Raw genomic sequence first — 23,114 nt, 5'->3', positions numbered from 1 at the left:
ACAGCATCACAGAGAGAAGAAGCTGAAAAAAATCAAATTATTTTACCCCCAAATATATATATTTTTGACATATTTTGAAATGGCTGTTGCAGGACCAAGAAATTGAAATGGCCATACAAAGCCGTCTTCTGTGGGGGAAATTGCATCTGTAAGAAGTCTTCATTAATGTAGCCCAATCTCTCCCCTTCTAGGTCTTCCCAGATCTAGGGAAGATTAACTAAGAGCCTGATGCATTTAAAGTCTGGAAAGACATATTTACTCTCTATATTCTCTGAGGGCTGCCAGCATAAGGCTTCATCTACATAATAAGAACCTTGGCCTCCGCAACCACCTTATCTTAATTAAGGCCTCCCTTTCTACCTATTTCCAGTTTTGGACAACAGATTTTCTTTACCAATTGTCACCTAAAGAATCCCCAAAACCCACCTATGACTTGTTAGCCCCTCCTTTTTGATGTCCCACTTTCAGGCTGAGCCAATGTCTGCTTTCCTCATATTGATTTATGATTTTGCCTACACCTTCTGTCTGCTGGAAATGTACAAAACTAAACTGTAATCTGACTGTCTCATAAAACATTCTCAAGAGCTCTTGAGATTCAGTAATCCAGGGCCACCGTCACCATATTGGCTCAGAATCAACTTCCTTAAACATATTTTGGTAGAATTTGGGTTTTTCCAGCACTAATATTTCCCCAAATTACATGATTTTAATCCCCAATCTGATTTAAAATTACCTTATATTGGAATATAAATTATTCTATTATAAAGATACATGTATTTGTATGTTCACTGCAGCACTATTCACAATAGCAAAGACATGCAATCAACCCAGATGTCCATCAATGACAGACAGGATAAAAAAAAATGTGGTATGTATACATCATGGAATACTATGGAGCCATACAAATGAATGAGATCATGCTCCTTGCAGGGACATGGATGAACTCGAAGCTGTTATCCTCAGCAAACTAACGCAGGAACAAAAAACCAAACACTGCATCTTCTCACTTATAAGTGGGAGCTGAACGATGAGAACACATGGACTTGGGCAGGGGAACAACAAACACTGGGGCCTGTTAGGGTCAGGAGGGAGAGCATCAAGATTAATAGCTAACACCTGCGGGCTTAATATCTAGGTGATGGATTGATAGGTGCAGCAAACCATCATGGCACATGTTTACCTATGTAACAAACCTGCATGTCTCACACATGTAACCTAGACCTTAAGATAAAATAATTATTTTTTTTAATTACCTGCTGTTTTAGTTTCTTAAACAGAATATCCATTTTCAGTTGATCTGTATTTAAGTCTCCATGGCAACCGAAGTCTTCATTTCCAAATACATTTAACTTATTTATTGTCATTTCTAGGCATTTCTTATATCTGCAGAAATGTACAGATTTAGTAAGTCAGTTATTTGTAAGAGTAAATATTTAATAATTGTTTAAACATATTATGTTATGGCATACCAAAGAAACAAAGCTATAAACTGTGTTCCTCTCAGTTTCAACTGAACATAGTTTGAAAGCATTCTATATGAAATTATAATCTTAGATAAATAATATGCAGAACAATTTTATGGCATATATAGCAGGTAAAGTGGTATTATGGCCATACAGTTTTGTATTTTTTTTTGAGATGGAATTTCACTCTTGTTGCTCAGGCTGAAGTGCAATGGCATGATCTCGGCTCACTGCAACTTCTGCTTCCCGGTTTCAAGCGATTCTCCTGTCTCAGCCTCCCAAGTAGCTGGGATTACAGGCATGTGCCACCATGCCTGGCTCATTTTGTACTTTTAGTACAGATGGGGTTTCACCATGTCTGTCGGCTGGTTTTGAATTCCTGACCTCAAATGATCTACCTGCCTTAGCCTACCAAATTGCTGGGATTACAGACCTGAGCCACCACACCTGGCCTAACCATACAGTTTTTTTATAAATAAACTACTCATATCCATTTTGGTATGCTAAGATAAAATGACCTATTAGTAAATATAAGCCATAACCCAGAGATGAGTAACCAATATAAAAAATGTAAAACACATATATGTTTGAAAAAGACACAAAAAAACATTTTGATATCCATTGACCACAGTCTATAAGAAGAAAAAAAAGTACACACAAAAAGCATCAAGGAGATCATTCAATGTAGAGAAAGAGAAATAAGGAAACATCTTTAATATCTGAGTTGAGGAGAAAAAGAAAATAGGCAGTTTTAGAAAAAAGGAAAGGTGGAGACAGATATATGACAGTTTAAAGACTTTGAAGAAGAGATCTAGAGATCTTTACTGACATAATGTCAACAAAATGAAAGAGATACAAAACCATGTAGAGAAAGGCAATGACAGAAAAATGTTGATTAGAATCAGAGAACCAACTTAAGTGCTCAGTAAATAAATAGAAAAGTAGCTGTGTTCAGGGCTTCAAAGACACATTCCATTTTTTAAAAATAATCTGTTATCAAAATATGAATGCCCATTTTACTCTTTTTCTTTAGGTTATACATATATTTATACATACATACTATTTATTTCTATAAAACAGAAGTTTAGTAAGATGTATACTTCATGTATACAAGGGAGGTACCCATATAAAATGGGTAAATTTCCATGATATGTTTTATATCTAAAAGAAAAAGAAAGAAGCAGAAACAAAATACAAGCTATATATCAAGATAAATTTTGATGTTAAAGAATGATACGAATAGGTCTTTAAAAAATTTGAGTGCAGAAGAGAAAAATACTACAAAAGGAAGAAAACATGACCAAATACAGCAAAAATATCTTCAGAAATAAAAATTCAAACTAGATAATGAAGAGTGCACTTGACATTACATGTCCAAAGCATTGTCATTATTGTTTTCAAAACCATTAAACAATACGTTGCCGAGTGCAGTGGCTCATGCCAACTTTGGGAGGCCAAGGCGGGTGGATCATGAGGTCAGGATTTCGAAACCAGCCTGACCAACATGGGGAAACACCGTCTCTACTAAAAACACAAAAATTCGCCAGGCGGGGTGGTGCACTCCTATAATCACAGCTACTCAGGAGGCTGAGGCAGGAGAATCATTTGAACTCAGGAGGTGGAGGTTGCAGTGAGCCAAGATCATGTCATTGCACTCCAGCTTGGGTGACAGAGTGAGACTCTGTCTCAAATAAATAAATAAATAAATAAATAAATAAATAAATAAATAAAAGTGTAACATTTTGGCATTCAAAAACAATTTCAGATTGTGTTGTATAAGTTTCTTTTTTCACATATTTTTAATATAAATTTTTTTCATCCCAACCTCACCCCAGCAGCTCATCTGACTTCCACCCCCTGTTTCTTCCCTTCCATTGGACTCTGTGACACATGATCTCATCCAGAGATCTATTTTTCACCACTTATTGTGTTTTTATGTTGAAATTTGATTTTTTAACAATTCCAACAAAAAAGTCCAAGGGGTCATGGACTCCTGCTCATATGCCTATAAAGTTGTGCTGTCAGTTTCTGAAATACATTTTGAAATAGAATTTGTTTATGAAAATGCTGATATAAAATAAATTTGTGTCTAGGTTTTAGTCAAGTAAAGATAGAATTAAATCAATTAATAAATGGTTAAAATGTTCTTCAATATGAAAACTATACCCAGTTGCCTCTTCTTCTAATTCATGATTTTTCTTTCTTATTTGATCCACATTATACTCCAGTGATGATATTAACTCAAAAAGTTTCCCGAATTCTTCATGTTTTCCTTCAGACTTGAAAAAAAGTGTTTAAAATTATTTTTATAAAATCTAGAGAACTTCTTCTATCTTAAAAATATTATTTCTCATAAGTTGATGAGTAATATGTATTTAGGCAGGTATATAAAGTGCATTTTATAAACCTGATGCCAAGAAGGACAGATTTCAAAACTAGCCATTTTCTTAAAACAGCTAAAAATGATTCATACTTCCATCATTATCTTTTCTGAAATTTAAACTGCCAAAAATGTTTGTTAAAAATGAGAATTTTTACACATAAAATACTAAGGGTTAGTAAAATACATTAAGAGTAGTTATATTTACATTTTAGTTTTTAAAGATGCTCTAGAAACATTGTCATTAATAGTTTAAGATATTCCAAGTTAAATTACACCTTACTAAAATGATTTTTAGAAAACTCTTATCTAGTTCCCATTACATTTTTGATCCTCATCTATCTTCAGGCTGAGCTAAATACTGTCATTCTCTGTACATATTCACCTGTAGGTTTTAGGTGTCTCTTAACCATTTCTCTTTAAACAAAGTTTATTTTTTCTATAATAAACAAATAATAACTTTTGTCTAGTTTTTGTGGCTTTTCTATTATCCTGTTTCTCCCCTTCCATTGGACTCTATGACACATGGTCTCATCCAGAGATCTACTTTTCATCACTTTTTATACTGAAACTTGAGATAAACCAGTGTACGGCTCTTTAGAGCAAAACCTAGATAACAGACATCTGGGTTGCTTGGCAAAGGTCATGTGTAATCCTGAGTTATGAACCTGTCACAATTTAATTAATTGTTCTGCTCTATATCCGTGCTTTCACACCACTCTAACTGTAAGCCTGCTTCAAGCTAGCCCACCCGCTTTTTGAAGTGTGTATAAAAGTCAAGTGCTGTCTTTGTTCTGGGCCCAGTTTGTCAGATGTTGAGTCTGCTGGGTCTGAGTGCACTCAATAAAGACATCCTCCTGTATACACCTCAAGGTCTGTCTCTGGTCCTCCTGATTCCTCAACAGCACGATCTCCACTCACCACAACCTCTACCTCCCAGGTTCAAGCGATTATCCTTCTCAGCCTCCCGAGTAGTTGGGATTACAGGTGCCCACCGCCTCACCCAGCTAATTGTTTGTAGTTTTAGTAGAGATGGGGGTTTCATGATGTTGGCCAGGCTTGTCTTGAACTCCTGACCTCATGATCTGCCCACCTCAACCTCCCAAAATGCTGCGATTACAGGCATGAGCCACCATGCCCGGGTGCTACTCCTCTTTTTACATTCTCTCAGAACTCCTAAAATCTCAAAACATTTACCCAGACTCCCTAATATACATTTCCAGCTCTGACCTTTTTACTGAGCCCTCTTCCTTCTAGTATACATATTATAGACAATGTCATCAACCACACGCTCATATATTGCTACTCGGTGCAGATTAGTTTAGTAGATAGTGAATCTTGTCTATTTTATGTTGATTCTTATTGATGTTACTTTGAGTACAGTGTTATTTTCTAATCTTGAAGGGAGACTGTCTCACCCTTAGGATATTGACCAGTATACTCTGTCTTCTTTTATTTTCTTTTATTCTCTTCCTCCCTCCCTCCCTTCCTTCCTTCCTTCCTTCCTTCCTTTCTTCTTTCCTTTCTTTCTTTTCTCTCTCTCTCTCTTTCTTTCTTTCTTTTCGGACCAGCGTACTTTGTCCTTTTTTTCTTTTCTTTTTTTTTTTTTTGAGATGGAGTCACACTCTGTCATCCAGGCTGGAGTCATTAGAATATAAATTGTGAAGATTTCATGGACATTTATCACTTCTTTAATAATACTCTTATAATTTCTTATGCCTGTCTTTAGTGCAATCTCTGATCACTGCAGGAAGTCAGCGACCCCGAATGGAGGGACCGGCTGGAGCTGGGCAGTTTGGATTCTTTCCTCCATGAATTCCAGTTCTAGTGAAGCCTCACGGGCCAAAGTCCTGGGATTGTGGAGATTGGAATCTCCCTGCAGCGTAGAAAACAACTTAGACAGCACATAGGTTGGAATGCCTAAAGTAGGTTTTAAATGATTAATGTTACCTAAAAGTTTTTGGAAATCATTTAAGGTTTTCAAAGAATCTCTCCTAACCTGAACCTTTTGGGGTTGAATATATTGTTTATCAACCACCACTCCTAAATATTGAACAGGAGTGGTCCATTCAGTTTTATCCTGAGTGATGTGTAATCCAGCCTCTTACACGATGGCTCAAAAATTGATAACCATCAGTTGATTCTTTATCAGTGGGGGCAGCAATTAAAATATCAACATAATGAAGAATATAGGCCTGGGGAAATTGAGCTCAAACTGGTGAAAGCACCTGTCCAACATAAAGCTGGCAGACGGTAGGGCTATATAGCATTCCCTGAGGAAGTACTTTCCTCTGATAATGAGCTGCAGGCTCCTGATTATTGATAGATGGTACAATAAAGGCAAATTTTTCACAATCCGATTTATGTAAAGCAATATGAACAAAACAATCTTTAAGATCAATGACTATGAGAGGCCAATTCTTAGGTATTCAAGCAGGGTAGGCATGCCAATTTGGATGGCTCCCATAGGTTTGATTACTGCATTAATGGCCCTTCAGTCAGTTACCATCCACCACTTGCCTGATTTCTCTTTTTACTAGAAACACAGGAGAATTCCAGGGGAAAAGAGAAGGTTCCACATTTCCAAGTTGTAACTGTTCAGAAACCAATTGAGTTAAAGCCTCCAGTTTTTCTTTAGAGAGCGGCCACTGGTCAATCCAAACAGGTGTTTCTAATTTCCATTGTAAAGGAATAGGATTAGGAGGCATGGCCGTGGCCACCATTAAAGAGGATAACCTAAACCAGCCCTGTCTTCTTCTACAGTAACTGAGAAAGGTTTAGTAATTCCATTATGTTTTGGACCGAGACTGAGTCCGGGACCAAACCCCATGTTTTCCATTATATGTTGACTGGGAGCACTATAAAAGTTATGTGAAGATTTCATTTTAATATGGACATTTATCAGTTCCCAGAATTAATAGTTTTATAATTTCTGATGCCTGTCTTACTTTAATCTCTTAGTCCTGTTATCTTCGTAAGCTGAGGATGTACATCACCTCAGGACCACTATTGTGTTAACTGTACAAACTGATTGTAAAACATGTGTGTTTGAACAATATGAAATCAGTGCACCTTGAAAAAGAATAGAATAACAGCAATTTTCGGGGAACAAGGGAAGACAACCATAAGGTCTGACTGCCTGAAGGGTCAGGCAAAATGGAACCATATTTTTCTTCTTGCGGAGAGCGTATAAATAAGTGGATGTGCAAGTAGGTAAGATACCGCTAAATTCTTTTCCTACCAAGGAATATTGATAACGAATACTCTGGGAAAAGAATTGCATGCCTGGGGGGAGGTCTATAAATGGCTGCTCTGGGAGTGTCTGTCCTATGCGGTTGAGATAAGGACTGAAATACGCCTTGGTCTCCTGCAGTACCCTCAGGCTTACTAGGGTGGGGAAAAATCCCATCCTGGTAAATTTGAGGTCAGACTGGTTCTCTGCTCTCAAACCCTATTTTCGGTTAAGATGTTTATCAAGACAATACATGCACAGCTGAACATAGACCCTCATCAGTAATTTTAATTTTGCCCTTTGCCTTGTGATCTTTGCTTTTGTCCTTGCCCTGTTTCCTCAGAAGCATGTGATCTTTGTTCTCCTTTTTGCCCTGAGACATGTGATCTTTGTGACCTACTCCCTGTTTGTACACCCCCTCCCTTTTTGAAATCCTTAACAAAAACTTGCTGGTTTTGCGGCTCAGGTGGGCATCACAGACCTACTGATATGTGATGTCACCCCTGGCAGTCCAGCTGTAAAATTCCTCTCTTTGTACTCTTTCTCTTTATTTCTCAGACGGGCCGACACTTAGAGAAAATAGAAGAAAGAACCTACGTTGAAATATTTGGGGTAGGTTCTCCTGATACTCTCATCTTGCTTAGGCAGAACAGGTAAACAAAGTTTTTTGGTTTTTTTTTTTTTTTTTGAGATGGAGTCTCCCTCTGTCGCCCAGGTTGGAGTGCAGTGGCATGATCTGGGCTCACTGCAAGCTCCGCCTCCCGGGTTCACTCCATTCTCCTGCCTCAGCCTCCTGAGTAGCTGGGACTACAGGCGCCCACCACCATGCCTGGCTAGTTTTTTTGTATTTTTAGTAGAAATGGGGTTTCACCATGTTAGCTAGGATGGTCTCGATCTGACCTCGTGATCCACCCACCTCGGCCTCCCAAAGTGCTGGGATTACAGGCATGAGGCACTGTGCCCGGCCCAACATAAAGTGTTTAAGTATGGAAGGGTCCTGAGAGATAGTACAAAATGTCTGCTACATAACAGGTAGTCAGGTTATGCTTGATGAATAAATGGATTGATAGAATACAGTTGGGGAGCTCAATATTTTTAAATACAACTTCTATAGACCAATATTTTCATTAGTAATAATATTTGCTATTTGTTATTTTTATAAAACTACAACTATAATGAAATGATTATCATTGTTTGCATATATGTAAATCTATACCTAATAAAAACATATATACACAATAAAATACATACAAAATAAAATCTGCAAGCACAGATAAAGATTCCCTTTTTACTTCTGAAGAAGCTAAAAGTTCAAAGAAGATAACAACCCTCACAATAATAATGATAAAACATAGTGAGAAAATTTTATCTGTACAAGATTCATATTTCTCTCTTCTGAAAAATTATTCCATTAATAATACATTTTTACTAGAAGTTTTATAAATGCTTACTTCAGAAATCAAAGGTAAGAAAAAGGAACAAAAGACTTTAAAATAATACTAATGCTCAGAAGTTACAAATTTTATCCAATTTTGTACATAGTTTTGTCTAACACAAGACCATAGTACGTTTGTGTGTATGTGCAAGCAAACTTATTTTTTTTTCCTTACTGGTTATAACAAAATACATCTTTACACATCATCATACTTCTCTACCTATTGCCTTGAATGGCCACATATCCATTCTATGGGTTCTTGTTAACATAAATGCTGAGAAAAACAAAGTACATGTATCTCTATTTTCTAAAGGTATTTTAATACAATGGAATTGACGGGCAAAGGGCATATACATTTTTAAAATGTGGTAATTATCTCCAAATTATCTACTTGAAAAGTCATCAGCAACTTAAACTTCAAGCAGCAGTGTAAGTACCACTGCTCTTTTTTCTCACAAACATTGTGGATAGAAAACAGTCTCATTCCTCTTTCAACTTAAATTCTCTTATGAGAAACACTAAGGATTTTTTCCTATGTACATAAGTAACTTGTAGATCTGCAAAAAAGTACTTTGCTCACTTTTACAGTTTTCTTGTGGATTTGATTGGAAAGAATTCCCTGTAAAATAAAGATGTGCTTTTTATCTGTATATATATAACTGATATATATATAAAAACATATTATATTAGTAATATATACAATTTGTTATATATATAATCAATAATATATATTACATATAATAAAGAATAACTTCCCTGTAGGATGAAGATACACTTTTCATCTGAATACATATTTTTAAGTATTAGTAAAAATATATATAGTAAATATTTTTCAAGTGTGTTATCTTTTGTTAATTTTTTTCTGATACACAAGGGATTTTAATTTTTAGTTTACTAAATCAACCTTCAGAATGCCTGTTTGCGAGGTCATTCTTAGGAAGGCCTTTGTTAATGTAAAATGTACCTGTATAAATAAGTCTTTGTGTTTTCTTCTGGTACTTTTCTCATTTTGCATATGTAAAAATTTCAGTCTGTAGTCCATCAGGAACTCATTTTTGTGACAAAGTTTCATTAGTTTTCTTCACACAGTAGGCATTTTATTAATAACTCATCCTTTCCTACTCATCTGAAATGTTACCATTATCAATCCCTATGTGTATATCATATATATTACAGTGTTTTTGAATTTCCTATTCTGTTCCGTTTATTTATCTGTGTTTTCAGCTGTTAGTAAATAATTGATCGTGGGAATTAACAGCACATTTTGATATCTAGAGGAGCAAGTCGTTTCACTCCATTATAAACATTTTTAAATGTCACCACAATAGTAAGACAGACAGCAAGTGTCATGCACAAATCATAAAACCCTGATATTTTCATTCGGTTTATGTAAAACTGATAAACATAGAAAGAGCTCACATTTTGAGAAAACTGAGTCTTCCCATTCAAGGAACCCACGTCCCACTTCCAAGTGTCCCTCTGAGAAGCCGCAGTAAAGAACCCATCTACCTAGGTGGATTCGGATGTGAAAGCGGCACAGGGTTTTGTCTGAGAACTCTTCGCCTACTGAAAATGGCTCCTGGTATTTTTGACATGGGAACGAGTTCTCATTAGGCACCTCCCTATCATGCATATGACCCCATGTTTTACACGTGTATACGCTTAACTTCGTGAGTTAAATCACTCAAATTCTCCACCAAGCGCTGCAGGAGGGGAATTGCCAGCGATGGAAAGCAGCTGAGGCTCCACTTGGCTGCGCGCCTCCGAGGGTCCGGGCGCCCTCCAAGGTCTGGGCTGCAGGGAAGCCGGGTCTGGGGTCCCCCTCCCACCGCGGGCTGAGCCCCACCTACCTGTCCTTTCTGTCGCGGGCGTCCACGTCCGCAAACCGCCTCAGGCAGCGCTCCACCTCCGCGGCGTCGCCCTTGATGGCCGCCCTGTGGATCTTCCGCAGTTCCCAGTCCCGGGTGTGGTACCCGGGACCCGCGTACTCTTTGTCCCTGGAGCTCGGGAGCGCCTGGCCCAGGCGTCTCCCCAAGCTGAAGAGCTTCCTCATGGTGGCGACTTCTCAGACGCCCACCACCCGCTCCAGAGCCGCCGCGGCCCCTCGTGGCCTTTCCACCCCCACCCAGACCCAAACCCGCGATCCCCCCACCAACCTGCGATCCACCCCCAAATCCAAGATCCACCCCCAAACCCGCGATGTAGCTCAGAATCTGCGATCCAGCCCGGTCCACCACAGCCTTCAGCAGCGACACTCGCAGCCTCCGACCTCTCAGACCGAGGGAGCCCCGCCAAGCAGTTAAGCGCGCGCCTGCAGCTCCGCGCTCAAACCTCTCAGATCGCGTGAGCCCCGAGAAGCCGTTAGGCGCGCGCCTGCAGCCAGCGCTCAGACCTCTCAGACTGAGGGAGCCCCGCGAAGCGCGTGCCTGCATCTCAGCGCTCCGACCTCTCAGGCCGAGTGAGCCCCGCGAAGCCGTTAGGCGCGCGCCTGCAATTCAGCCCTCCGACCTGTCAGACCGCGGGAGCCCCGCGAAGCCCTTAGGCGCGCGCCTGCAGCTCCGACCTCTCACAGCCAGTGAGCCCCGCGAAGCCGTTAGGCGCGCGCCTGCAGCTCAGCCCTCCGACCTCTCAAACCTCGTGAACCCAGCGAAGCCGTTAGGCGCGCGCCTGCAGCTCAGCGCCAGCCGGGACTCCGGAAGCCGCTCCCAAGCCCGCGTGGCCGGCAGGGGGCGGTGGCAGCTCGAGCGCAGGCGCCGCTGGCTTGCGGGTTCTCCTGGGCTCGCGCGGGACGTCCCGGAACCGCAGGCGCGCATCCCTTCCGGCCTGAGGGCCCGCCTGGCCGTGACTCCCGCCCGGCTCCTCCTCTGAAGAGAGATCGCAGCAGCTGACAGGGGCCCTCCGCAGCCACCGGGGATGGGGTTGGGGTCCGGTTCCCGCCCCGGTGCAGCCGCCGCGGGGCAGACCGCCTGGCTTGGCCGCAGCCACGGCGACATGTAGCCCCAGTTCTGCGAGGCTGGGAGCGCCAACCGGCTTGAGAGCTGCCAGTCAGCTGTTGTCAGCAGGTAGAGGGCACCTGCAGCTTGGGCGCCCAGGTGGTGGAGCATGGCCTGGGCGGCCTCTGGATCCCCAGTGCACCTGGCCTGAGAGCCCGCCAGGCCCTGCCCCCGCCCGGCTCCTGCTGTGCTGGATTCCAGCTCGGGACCTCTAGCCGGGGGCCCTCTGCAGCCACCGGGGATGGGGCTGAGGGCCGGTTCCCGCCCCTGTGCAGCCGCCGCAGGGCAGACCGCCTGGCTTGGCCGCAGCCACTGGGACGTCTGGCCCCGGTTCTGAGATATGGGGAGTGCGGGCGGGCTCGGGGATTGCCTGGAAGCTGCTGCCTGCACACAGAAGCCGGCTGTAGCTTGGGTGCCCAGGCGGGCTGGAGGTGCATGACCTGGTCGGTCTCGGGATCGCCAGCGCGCCCAGCCTGAGGCCCCCCGGCCATGCCTCCCGCCCCACTCCTCCACCAGAGGGAGATCAGGGTCGCTGGCACGGGCACTTGGCAGTCACCCCGAATGGGGTTCAGCAGGGGTTCTCAGTTCTCGCCCCTGTGCAGCAGCCGCCGAGTAGAATGCCTGGCTTGTCCGCAGCCACTGGGACACCTCTCGGGCCGGGCGGGCCGGAGGGTGAAATCGCTGGGAGGCGGGTGCCTTCTCGCCCTGTGGCGCCTCTGGGCCCCAGGGGCCGGCCTCCGGCGCACAGGGCCCCCCAGCATCCTGGGCGCCGGCCCGCTGCCCGGACGAAGTCAACTCAGGATGAACTTCGGGTTGCGTTGTCCGGCTGTTCTGCCAGGCGGGGCAGCTGACCTGCTGATGGGGTGGCTTTCTTCATCTTCTTGCCCAGAGGACAGCGGGCTGGGAAGCCAGGGGCCGCCGGGACCTGGGGCTGGAAGCCGCATCTGCCCACAGCCGCAACCTCCCGCACCTTCATCCTGGCGGCGCCCTGGCGTCGGAGAAGCAGCAGGCGCGGAGCTCCCGCAGCTGCACCCCTGCAGCAACCCGTCCCGGCGCAGGAGGCAGTGGAAGGCGGCCTCCTCGCGCGGCTTCCGCGGCTGCAGGACCAGGGGTGCGGCCAGCACCGCCCTCACGCCCCGCGTCTCGTCGACATTGTCCTCCCTGGAGGCAGCTGGACCCGAGCGAGGCTCGCAGCGATCGGCCCCCGCGAGGACGCGCATGCAGGGCTCAGGGTCCCGCACGCTGGCCCCGCCGCACCGCACCTTTCAGCAGCCCTGCTCCTCCTCGTTAAACTTTCGTCACTGCCACGAAAAGCAAAAGCATCCAGGCGTCCTTGATTTCGACACTGCGTGCACGCTCAGCCGAGCTCATCGGACGGGCGGTTCTCCCCAGGGCCCGCGGGCAGCTTGTTCCCGGGCGGCGGCTCCTCCTGGACGCAGCTCCTTGTGGCCCCACCAGGCTCCGGGGAGCCAAGGCCTGCCGCGGCCACAGGCCTGGGGAGAGGAAGAGTAAGGCGGGCTCTGCAGGGCAGCGGGCCGGGACCATGAGAGAGGCGGGTCAGTCTGGGCTCCAAGCGCAGCCTCTTGGGATTCCCCGGGACCCACGGCTTGTAATGCGCTTAAATCCCACGCCTCGCCCAAAAGACAGCGCGTCATCGTCACCGCCCAGCGCTCCTGACCCGCTCCCACTCTCGCTGCAGCGGAGGGTGTGTGGGGGAGAGACGGCCGCAGGGAGGGAAAAGCCCTGGGAAGGCGAACATCTTTTCGTAAGCTTTTCCCCTTCTATATGCCATCTCTGGTGGGAGCCTTTTTAGACCTTTTGTCCATTTACTAATCGGTTTGTTTGATTTCTTATTGTTGAGTTGTAAGTGGTTTTTAATGGTCTGGATGCCAGACAGGTGTTTGGCAAATATTTTCTCCCTGTCTGTGGCTTGTTTCTCCATTCTCTTAATATTTCCTTTCCCAGAGCAAAAGTTTTTAATTGTAACGAAGTCATACCAGTATCTTATTTCATGGTAAAGTGGGCTTTTATGTACTTTAGTGTTGTATCTACAAAGTAATTGCCAAATCCAAAGTTACCTAAATATCTATTCTTTTTGTTATTTTACAGAAGTTTTACAGCTTTTGGATTTAAATTTAGGTCTAAAAATTGAACTCATGAAAGTAGAGAGTATGATATTTACCAGAGGCTGTGTTGCTGGGGAGAAAAAAAAAATGGGAAGTTGTTCACAGGTGCAAAGATTCAGTTAAACAGGAGAAATGTGTTTTGAAATCTATTGCACAGCAGGATGACTATAGTCAATAATAATGTACTGTATATTTCAAAATAATAAAAAGTAAATTTCAAATATCTAACCACAAAAAAATTGAGGTGATGGATATTTTATCCTCGATGTAGTCATTCCTCATTTTATACACATATCCAAGCATCACGTTATACCCCATAAATGTATGCGATTATGGTTTGACAATTTAAAATACTATTAACTTAAAAATGTATCCTTCGAGTTAATTTTTGAGGAGCAAGGTCTGTGTCTCAATTCCTTTTTTTTTTTTTTTTGCATATACATATATATAATACATGAAATGGATTCATCACTGTTTTTGAAAAAGCTACCCTTTCTCCATTCAACTGCTTTTACCTTTTTGTAAAAGATCAATTGACTGTGTTTGTGGGCTCTTATTTCTGAGTTCTCTATTCTGTTCCATTGATCACTTTGCAAGTCCTTGAACTTTGTTCCTCCCCTACAATATTGTTGGCTATTCTGGTTAGTTTGTCTTTCTATATAAACTTTAGAATTAGTTTGTCAGTTTCCGCACAATAATTTGTTCATGCTTTCACCAAAGTTGTATTGAATTTATAAATCACATTGAAGAGAACTGACATCTTAACAACACTGAGTCTAATTTTGTGAACATGGATGTCTCTTCATTTATTTAGATCTTTAATTTCTTTCAACAGATTTTATAGTTTTTCTCACATAGACCCTGCCTGTATTTTGCTGGATTGTGTCTATTTCATTTTCTTGATGCTAATGAAAATGGTATTGGGCTTTTAATTTCAAATTCTCATTGTTCATTGCTGGATGTAGGACAGCAATTGATTTTGTATATTAACCTTACACTGTGCAACCTTGCTATAATCCAGAAGGGTTTTTGGCTGATACTTTGAGGTTTTCTACATAGAAAATCAATTGATCAGTGAGCAAAGGGCATTTTAATGCTCCCTTTCCAATCTTTATACCTTTTACTTTATTTTGTATTCTTGTCTTATTGCATTAGCTAGGGTTTTAGTATGATGTTGAATAGGAGCAGTGAGAGGGGATAACCTTTCCTTATCTTTTGTGTAAAACATCCCATTTTTCATACTATGTATGATATTGTCTGTAGGGTGTTCATTTGGTGTATGTTCTTTATCAGTTGAGGAATTTCTCTTCTATTTCTAGTCTGCTGAGAATTTTAACCATGAATGGGCTTTGGAGTCTATAAAATGCTTTCTTAATCTATTAATGTGATCAAATAACTTTTCTTTTTTAGCTAGTTATGTGATGAATTGCCTTAACTATTTTGTGTTAAGCCAGGCTTGCATACCTGGAATAAATCTCACTTGGTCTTGGTGTGTAATTCAACAATGTATTGCTAGATTCAGCATGGTAACATTTTGTTGAGAATTTTTGATGAGAGACATTTGAACATTTGTTTTTCCTTAAATGCCTTTTTCTGCTTTTGATATTAGAACTTCATAGAATGAGTTGGGATATGTTCCTTTTGCTTCTGGTTTTTGGTAGCAATTATAAATAATTGATATCTTTTCTTCCTTAAATGTTTCATACAATTCGCTAGTGAAATGATCTAGGCCTGTTGCTTTCTTTCTTGGAAGATTGTTAATTATTCATATATTTCTATACTAGATAAAGAGTTATTCAAATTATCTATTTCTCCTCTTGTAAGTTCTATGGACTAAATTTTTGTGTCTCCCCAAAATGCATGTGTCAAAACCAGTCCTCAATGTGATGGTATTTGAGGTCCTTTGAGAAGTGATTAGGTCATGACGATGGAGCCCTCCTAGGTGGAATTAGTAGTTTTTTCTAGAAAGGTTCCTCACCCCTTCTGTTATGTGAGAACGTATTGAAAAGATGGCTTCCATGAGCCAGAAAGTGACTCCTCAGCAGACATGAAATCTGCTGGTGCCTAGAATTGATCTTGGATTCCCCAGCTTCCAGAAATATGAGAAATAAGCTTCTGTGTTTGTGAGCCACCCAGTTTTTGGCATTTTGGTATAGCATCCTGAACAAACTAAAAGAATTTTGGTAGTTTGTGTCTTTCAAGACATGGATCCATTTTGTCCAGGTAATCAAATTTGTGAGCATATAGTGTTTATACTATTCATTTATTATCCTTTTAATGCCCGTGGCATCAATACTGATAACCTTTCATTTCTGATACTAGTAATTTTTGTCTTCTTTCTCTGTTTCTCATTTGTCTCCTCTCCTTCATTTCCCATCCCCTTTCTGCCTCTTCTTCTTCCCCTTCTCCTCCTCCTCTTTTTCTTCCTTCTCCTCTTCCTTCTTCTTCATTGTCTTCTTCTTATCCATTAGATTATGTAAAAGTAAGCAAAATAGAGATTTTATTTTACCTTCATGTATTCCTTCTCTAAGCTCTCCTTTCTTTATGTAGATCCAAATTTCTTATAATTTTTCTTCTTCCTGAAACTCTTCTTTGAAATTTTTTACAAAGTAGGTCTACTTATGACACATTTCCTCAGTTTTTGTTTGTAAGAGAAAGTATTTTTTCTCCTTCACTTTTGAAGGATAATTTTACTAGATGCAAAAATATCAGTTGATTATAGTGTTCTTTCAACACTAATATAATATTTCACCTTACTGTCTTTTGATTGGATGGTTTCTGAAAAGAAGTCTTATATAAATCCTATTCTTGCTTCTTATAATCAAGTATTTTATTCCATTCTCTTTCAACAATTTGTCTGTCTTTGATTTTCTGAAGTTGAAATATAATTTGCATATGTGTATATATTTTTGGTATTTTTCTGAACTTCCTGTATTTGTTGTTTCAACACTTAATGTTGGAAAATTCTCAGTCAATATTACTTCAAATCCTTATCTGCATTTTTTCCTCTTTCTTCTCTTTCTAGCAATCCCGTTGTGCGTGTGCTACATGCTACAACAATTATTGAATGTTCTGTTCTTTTTTCCGTTGTTTTCTCTTTGCATGTCGGTTTGGGAAGTCTCTATTGACATATCTTCAAGATGACTGATGTTGTTCTTGACCGTGTTCAGTTCACTGATAAACCTGTTGAGGACATTCTTCATTTCTGTTGCAGTGTTTTGTTTTCTAGCATTTCCTTTTTTTTTTTTTTTTTTTTTTTAAGAAAAAGGGTTTATGTCACTGAGACTGGAGTGCAGTGGTATGAACATAGCTCACTGTAGCTTCAACATCCTAGGATTTAGGAATTCTCCCACCTCAACCTCTGGTATCACAGGCATGTGCCACTATGCCTGGCTAGTTATTTGTTTTTTTATTTTTATTTTATTTTTTTGAGAGAAGGGTCTTATTTTGTTGCCTATGCTGGTCTTAAACTCCTGGACTCAAGCGATCTTCCTGCCTCAGCCTGGGATTATAGATGCGAGCTGTGATTACAGATGTGAGCCACTGCACCCAGCCAAAATGGATACATTTAAAATATACTGTTCTTAATGTAAATGGAAGATGGAGAATTACTATGAGTATTTCATTAATATTTTGTGGGAAGCCTAATAAAAATAAAATTTCCTGTGAGTATACCTCACCCCTCCAAATGTTGAGCCACTTCTCCAAGGAATAGTTCTTTCGCTGATATTTGGTGTTTTATCTTCTGCCGGTAGTAAAATGAATGACATGACTTTTGGCCCAAGGCTTTACTCAGAAGCTTGGAGCCTGTTACCAGCGCTGCTGGGAGCTCCTGAGGTAGATACGAAGGCCAGGTGTCAGGGAGACTACCCAAGAGCAAAGAGCCAGAGAGGGGAGGCAGGTGCTGTTGGACACAATTGCCATCACTAGGCAGGTGCTGTGAATCCAACACAGATCTGAGTCAGGTTCCATATGCAGGGTCTGGAGCGAGGGCCTGGGATCACTGTGTGGCTGGAATTCTCCAGAAACCTGATTTATACAAGTGTAATTGAAACTTGAAGCAGCATCTGATGCAGCTGGGGCAAGGCTGATTAGAACTAGGTGGTTGGCACACGGCCTGGCTAGGAAGGGAAGGGACCATGCGCATCAGGGTGGAGACTGCAGGCAGGCAGATGGCCATCACAGCCCAGCGGGCTGCCCATTACTCTCCTCCAGGCCGAGGAGACTAAACACACTTGAGTCGCAACTGCCTCTGGGCGTGGGAGCTGTGGTCTTGTTTCCAGTCACTTGTCCCAGCAAGAAGGAGCTTCCGCTGCGCTTGCAGACTTGACCCTACTAGTCTGGGCTGGGGAGTTCTGTGTCTGCCCATGGCTGGTCATTATTGTCTACAAAACCTGCTGTGATCTGTGATAATTTTTATGACTAGGTAGCTCAAGGGCATGATGACATGCCTATGCTATTGCTGAGGGAATATCTCTATTTTCAGGTGAAGATTGTTTCTAATTTTGTGTTCAGAACTCCATGCAAGAGACACAGTGGACGTATATAAATGAAGGTGAATCCACCAGCATTCTTTCAAAATACTGAACCACGCTTTCTGATAGACATTGGGGTGGGGTGGCTGCAAGCAGAATGTCTGGGTTGGAATTCTCATTCCACAGCTTCATGCTGTGTGATGGTGAGTAACTTACTTTCCCTCTCTGTGTCACAGTTTCCTATTCTCTAAAAACAGATAATAATAGTGACCTACCTTATAGACTGTTATGAAGATTAAATTAATTTATATATGTAAAAAAGACTTGGGACACAGATTTTCTGTAACTTTTAGCCGTTGTTATTGCTACCTGAAGTATAAAAACAGAAATGTGACCCTGGTCCTTGACCTTGGGTGGAATCACAAGATAAGCAATAGTTCAGGGAAAAAATATTTGTACTGGATATTTTCATTATTCAAAACCTTATTATTAATAATGTGCTATTAAGATAACATTACAAAACTAAAATATTAAAAAGAAGCCCATGGTACAGAATCAGAAAGTCTTACTGTGCATGTGTGTATTTTGACTCTCTATAATTCCTCTGTCAATCATCAGCTTTTCAGATTTCAGTTAACTGGGTCAACTTGCCAGTAATAACTGCTTTGGTCTCCCCACCTCTAACTCACCTCATGATCTATTTGCTGTCCTGCTGCTACGGTAACCTTGCTACAGTTCCCTTACCTGATGATCTTCCTTTTTCCAGCAAAACACTTCATACTTTCCCTCATGACACATCACACACGCGCGCGCGCACACACACACACACCATAAACACCCCCATACACTCACACACCAGAAACTCACACATTCCACACACATCACATACATGAACACCCCAGTACACACATACTCATACCACAAATACCACATGCACATCACACCCACCACTTACACTAACATACATACCACACACACACTATGAACACCCCAACACACGCACACTCATGCCACACACACATCACACCCACCACCTACTGTAACATATCTACCACACACACACCAAACACATGTTCCACATGCACACCATGAATACCCCAATACACGCACACTCATACCACACACACACACCACGCATCACACAAACTCATACACACCGCAAACACTCACTTCCTACATCCACATACATGACACACACACACACACCACAAACACTCCCGCATACACTCACACGTGCCACACAATACCACGCACTGACACATTCCAGCACACACCACAGACACCCCAATACACACGTACTCATACCACACATACCACCCCCACACGCCATATGCACATCACGCACATTCTCACAACACTCACCACCCACACACACACACCACATACACACAAAACATACACGCCACATGCAGAAAACACACACAAAACACTCCCCATACACTCACACTCACATACCACACATAGAACACACACGCATTCCACACACACACCATGAACATACACTCATCACACACACCACGCACATCACCCAAACTCTCAAACACACACCACTCACGCACACACACCGCACACACAGACACCACACACACCACTGCCATCCCTCATACACTCACACTCACATACCACAAATACCACACACACCTTCCACACACACACACCACACATCCTTATACCACACTCATCACATATACCAGTCACATACACCACACACACCACACACTCTTACACACACTGCACATTGCACTCACCATCTACTCACACATTTCACACACACACACCACACACATCCCCCATACACCCACACACCACACACACACCACACCACACACACACCGTGGATACCCCACATATAAATGCATGCCACACCCACACACCAAGCCCACTACACGCTGTATATATTCACACACACCACATAAACACAAAACACCCGCACCCATGCTCACACACACCACACACACCACACACATCACACACATCACACACACCACACACATCACACACACCACACACACCACACACACCACACACACCACACACATCACACACACCACACATCACACACACCACACACACCACACACATCACACACACCACACACACCACACACACCACACACAACACACACACCACACATCACACACACCACACACACCACACACACCACACACAACACACACACCACACACACCACACACACCCGTCTCCTACCACACACACACACTCACACTCCTCGAAACGCTTCTCTTCACCCACTGATCCCTTCCTGACTCTAATCCACACCCACGGGGCTGCCCGGGCTTTCTTCCACCAGGACCTCCACAGCCCCTCCCTCCAGAGGTTTCTCTCCACTCCGGGCTCCCTGTGGAGCCTCTGTTGCTTCTGCAGCCCTTGCTCCCCACCTCCGCATGCATTGGCCTCGCTGATGACGCTGGACCATCTTGGTGGTTTTCCCAGTGTGTCCCCCCATGACAGTTCTCCTCACATACACTGCAGGGCCCTTTTGACGAGCCCAGATCCTGGCACCGGCCGTTCCTTGGGCATTGTACATCCCTGCACATAGGACCGCATCTGGCACACAGCATGCGCTCAGCTGTAATTTCAGAGCATGAGTGCTCACAGGTATTAGGATCAATGTTCAGAAGGTGCTTTCCTTTTTACTGAACCTGTGGCCTACTTGATTTACCTGAAAGTTCGTAATTCAGTTCATTAAATTTCTGTTAAAATATTAATACACCAGGTGACTCTCAATATTGTTGCTGCAAATTATGTTTTCATTAAGATGGACAAAGACTATGAACAAGCCACATGTGCAGGGCACTGAGTTCCAGAATTAGCCTAGAAGCACTGGAGTCTTTAGTGATTTCTGTTTATATCAACAAACAGAAGAAAAAGGATAGAAAAGACAAATATATACAAATGAAATTAGAAACTGAAAAAAATTAATAGCTATGTAAAATTAACTAGGTGCTGGGCAAATTCTATATGAAATCTCTATCTCTCATTTGGGGTGCAGTGTCTCAGGACTTTTGCTTCCTAACTGATTAACTGGAGTGTTGTACCATGATTACATTGCCAAGACTACTTTAATAGCATCTGCGCTAAGTATTTTTTTGAGCTTTTGTTGAGGTTTACTTGACATATATAGAAAAGCACACATTTAAAAGGTGCAGGCTGGGGGCGGTGGCTCACAGCTGTAATCTCAGCACTTTGAGAGGTCAACACAGGATGACTGATTGAGTCCAGCAGTTTGAGACCACCCTGGGTAACACAGCAAAAACCCCTCTCTCTACAAAAAATACAGAAATGAGCAGGACGTGGTGGCCTGCGCCTGTGGTGCCAGTTACTTGGGAGGTGGAGATGGGAGGATTGCTTGAGCCTGGGAGGTCGAGACTGCGGTCAGCCAGGACTGTGCCACTGTACTCCATGCATCCTGCCTGAGAGACAGAGATCCTGTCTTTTAATAAACAAATAATAAAAGGTTCAATTTGATAAGTTTTAACGTAGGTATAGAAGTCTGAAACCATTACAACTATCAAGATTACCAACATATTTCTTGTTTTCTTTTTTTGGGGGGAAGGTGGGGAGAACAGTGTTTGGCGTCATCCAGGCTGGACTGCAGTGGCACGATCTTGGCTCACTGCAATGTCTGCCTCCCAGGCTCAAGTGATCCTGCCTCCTTAGCCTCCCCAGTAGCTGGGACCACAGGAGTGTGCTACCACACACTGCTCATTTTTGTGTCTTTTTTTTTTTTTTTTTTTTTTGGTGCGTATGTAGGCACTGGGTCTCCCTGTGTTACTTAGGCTGGTCTCAAACTCCTGGGCTGAAGCACTGCACCGACCTCAGCCTCCCAAAGTGCTGGGATTACAGGCGTGGGCCCCTGTGCCCAGCCATACATATCATTTCCAAGCACTTCCTTGCTTCTCTTTCCCTCCCACTTCTTCCAGCCTTCCCCATTCCCATGCAACAACTGGAAATGATTTTGATTTAGAATATAAACCCACTTTATATGTCTAAAGATATAACAGGTTGGGAAAATGGAAATAGTAAGAGACTTATTTTGTATGTCACAATTATCAAGTAAAATTGAAAAAGAACAGTATTTAGAATGAAAATTGAATTACTGAAATGAAGAATTTAGTGGATTCTGAAACAGCAGATTAGACGTACGTGAAGAGAGACAGCAAATTAGAAGAAAGCTCTGAAGTAATTAACCAGCATGCACAATAGAGAGACAAGAATTGGGAAATGTGGAAGAGATGTTAAGGGCCGGGGGAAGAGGAAACACTGAGGAGATAATCTGCGGAAATGTCCATCCGTGTGATCAGAGACGGGCACTGGTGCTGTAGCATTGTACAGCATTGCACCGTTGAAGGGAAGGCATCTCTACAATGAGAAATTGTATGGGTTCATTCACCAAATGTTTTGTCTGGTCTAGAAATGTTATGTATCTTTATCACAAATTCTCCTTTTAAAAATGTAGGTAATTATACATTAAGAGAATTTTGTAAAGAACAGCATGCATAGCTGAAATACATTTGGCAGCATTTATTAAACACTCCCTCTGCATATTAAAGTCTGGGTCACACAAACAAAATAGTCACATAGGGGCTGCTGTCAGCCAGTGAAAAGAAACACTAAATCTATTGACGGAACTCAACACGCTGACAGAAAGGCATGCTGAAATAGAAAAAGTGTAAGAAAAAGTCAATTCAACCAAAACAAATGTCCCAAATCAAATAGGAAGCTTGGCTTTCAGCAAAGTAATTTCGGGAATATTAACACATGATTTGCCCCATCAATCATATCGTTTGTCTATCAACCCGACGTTCTCACCTTACGCAGCACAGAAAGTGCCAGATTCTTCAAAGGAAGGTGAACAACTGTCGTTACATGTGAAGTAACTCATGCAATGTTACACACCAATTGAAAAAAGGAAAGTATTTCTGTGAATGATGTACAGTAACTAAATTTCTTTCTTTCTTTCTTCCCTCCCTCCCTCTCCCTCTCTCT

The 23,114-nt window shown here is 42.4% G+C and overlaps 4 protein-coding genes and 1 pseudogene across 4 annotated transcripts in view; 2 read left to right on the top strand and 3 right to left on the bottom strand.

The window, feature by feature from the left end:
* The window catches only part of LOC111530573 (ankyrin repeat domain-containing protein 18B-like), an 18,556-nt gene extending 17,176 nt beyond the window's left edge, over window positions 1-1,380 (bottom strand). Inside the window, exon 1 of the mRNA XM_031934101.1 lies at window positions 1,254-1,380. Within this exon, the coding sequence (XP_031789961.1) occupies window positions 1,254-1,364 (111 nt within the window). The 5' untranslated portion in view covers window positions 1,365-1,380. The remainder of the gene's footprint in view (window positions 1-1,253) is intronic.
* Window positions 1,381-3,632: 2,252 nt separating this feature from the next.
* Window positions 3,633-10,614, bottom strand: LOC116418442 (putative ankyrin repeat domain-containing protein 19). Its single transcript, XM_031934102.1, has 2 exons — window positions 10,361-10,614; window positions 3,633-3,742 (listed from the first exon to the last, which is right to left on the bottom strand). The coding sequence occupies exons 1-2, from the start codon at window positions 10,561-10,563 to the stop codon at window positions 3,700-3,702; spliced, it is 246 nt and encodes an 81-aa protein (XP_031789962.1). The 5' UTR covers window positions 10,564-10,614; the 3' UTR covers window positions 3,633-3,699.
* A 508-nt stretch (window positions 10,615-11,122) lies between these two features.
* LOC111530574 lies at window positions 11,123-12,147 on the bottom strand. Its single transcript, XM_026449139.1, has one exon. The coding sequence runs from the start codon at window positions 11,612-11,614 to the stop codon at window positions 11,123-11,125; it is 492 nt and encodes a 163-aa protein (XP_026304924.1). The 5' UTR covers window positions 11,615-12,147.
* LOC113220263 lies at window positions 11,962-13,859 on the top strand. Its single transcript, XM_026449142.1, has one exon. It carries the CDS (start codon window positions 11,993-11,995, stop codon window positions 13,013-13,015), a length of 1,023 nt encoding a protein of 340 aa, XP_026304927.1. The 5' UTR covers window positions 11,962-11,992; the 3' UTR covers window positions 13,016-13,859.
* Window positions 13,860-22,409: 8,550 nt separating this feature from the next.
* LOC111534511 overlaps window positions 22,410-23,114 on the top strand; it is a 6,054-nt pseudogene continuing 5,349 nt past the window's right edge.

The sequence above is a fragment of the Piliocolobus tephrosceles genome, chromosome 14 (assembly GCF_002776525.5).
Source record: "Piliocolobus tephrosceles isolate RC106 chromosome 14, ASM277652v3, whole genome shotgun sequence".
In the NCBI taxonomy this organism is placed as follows: Eukaryota; Metazoa; Chordata; class Mammalia; order Primates; family Cercopithecidae; genus Piliocolobus; species Piliocolobus tephrosceles.
This window is presented reverse-complemented; position numbering and strand designations above follow the sequence as displayed.

Excerpts from the sequence above, each read along its gene's own strand:
- LOC116418442 (XM_031934102.1), bottom strand. The coding sequence starts at position 10,563 with ATGAGGAAGCTCTTCAGCTTGGGGAGACGCCTGGGCCAGGCGCTCCCG. Across the intron at positions 3,743-10,360 it reads GCCCGCGACAGAAAGGACAG|TCTGAAGGAAAACATGAAGA; the intron begins GTAGGTGGGGCT and ends CTTTTTTTCAAG.
- LOC113220263 (XM_026449142.1), top strand. The coding sequence starts at position 11,993 with ATGCCTCCCGCCCCACTCCTCCACCAGAGGGAGATCAGGGTCGCTGGC.
- LOC111530574 (XM_026449139.1), bottom strand. The coding sequence starts at position 11,614 with ATGCTCCACCACCTGGGCGCCCAAGCTGCAGGTGCCCTCTACCTGCTG.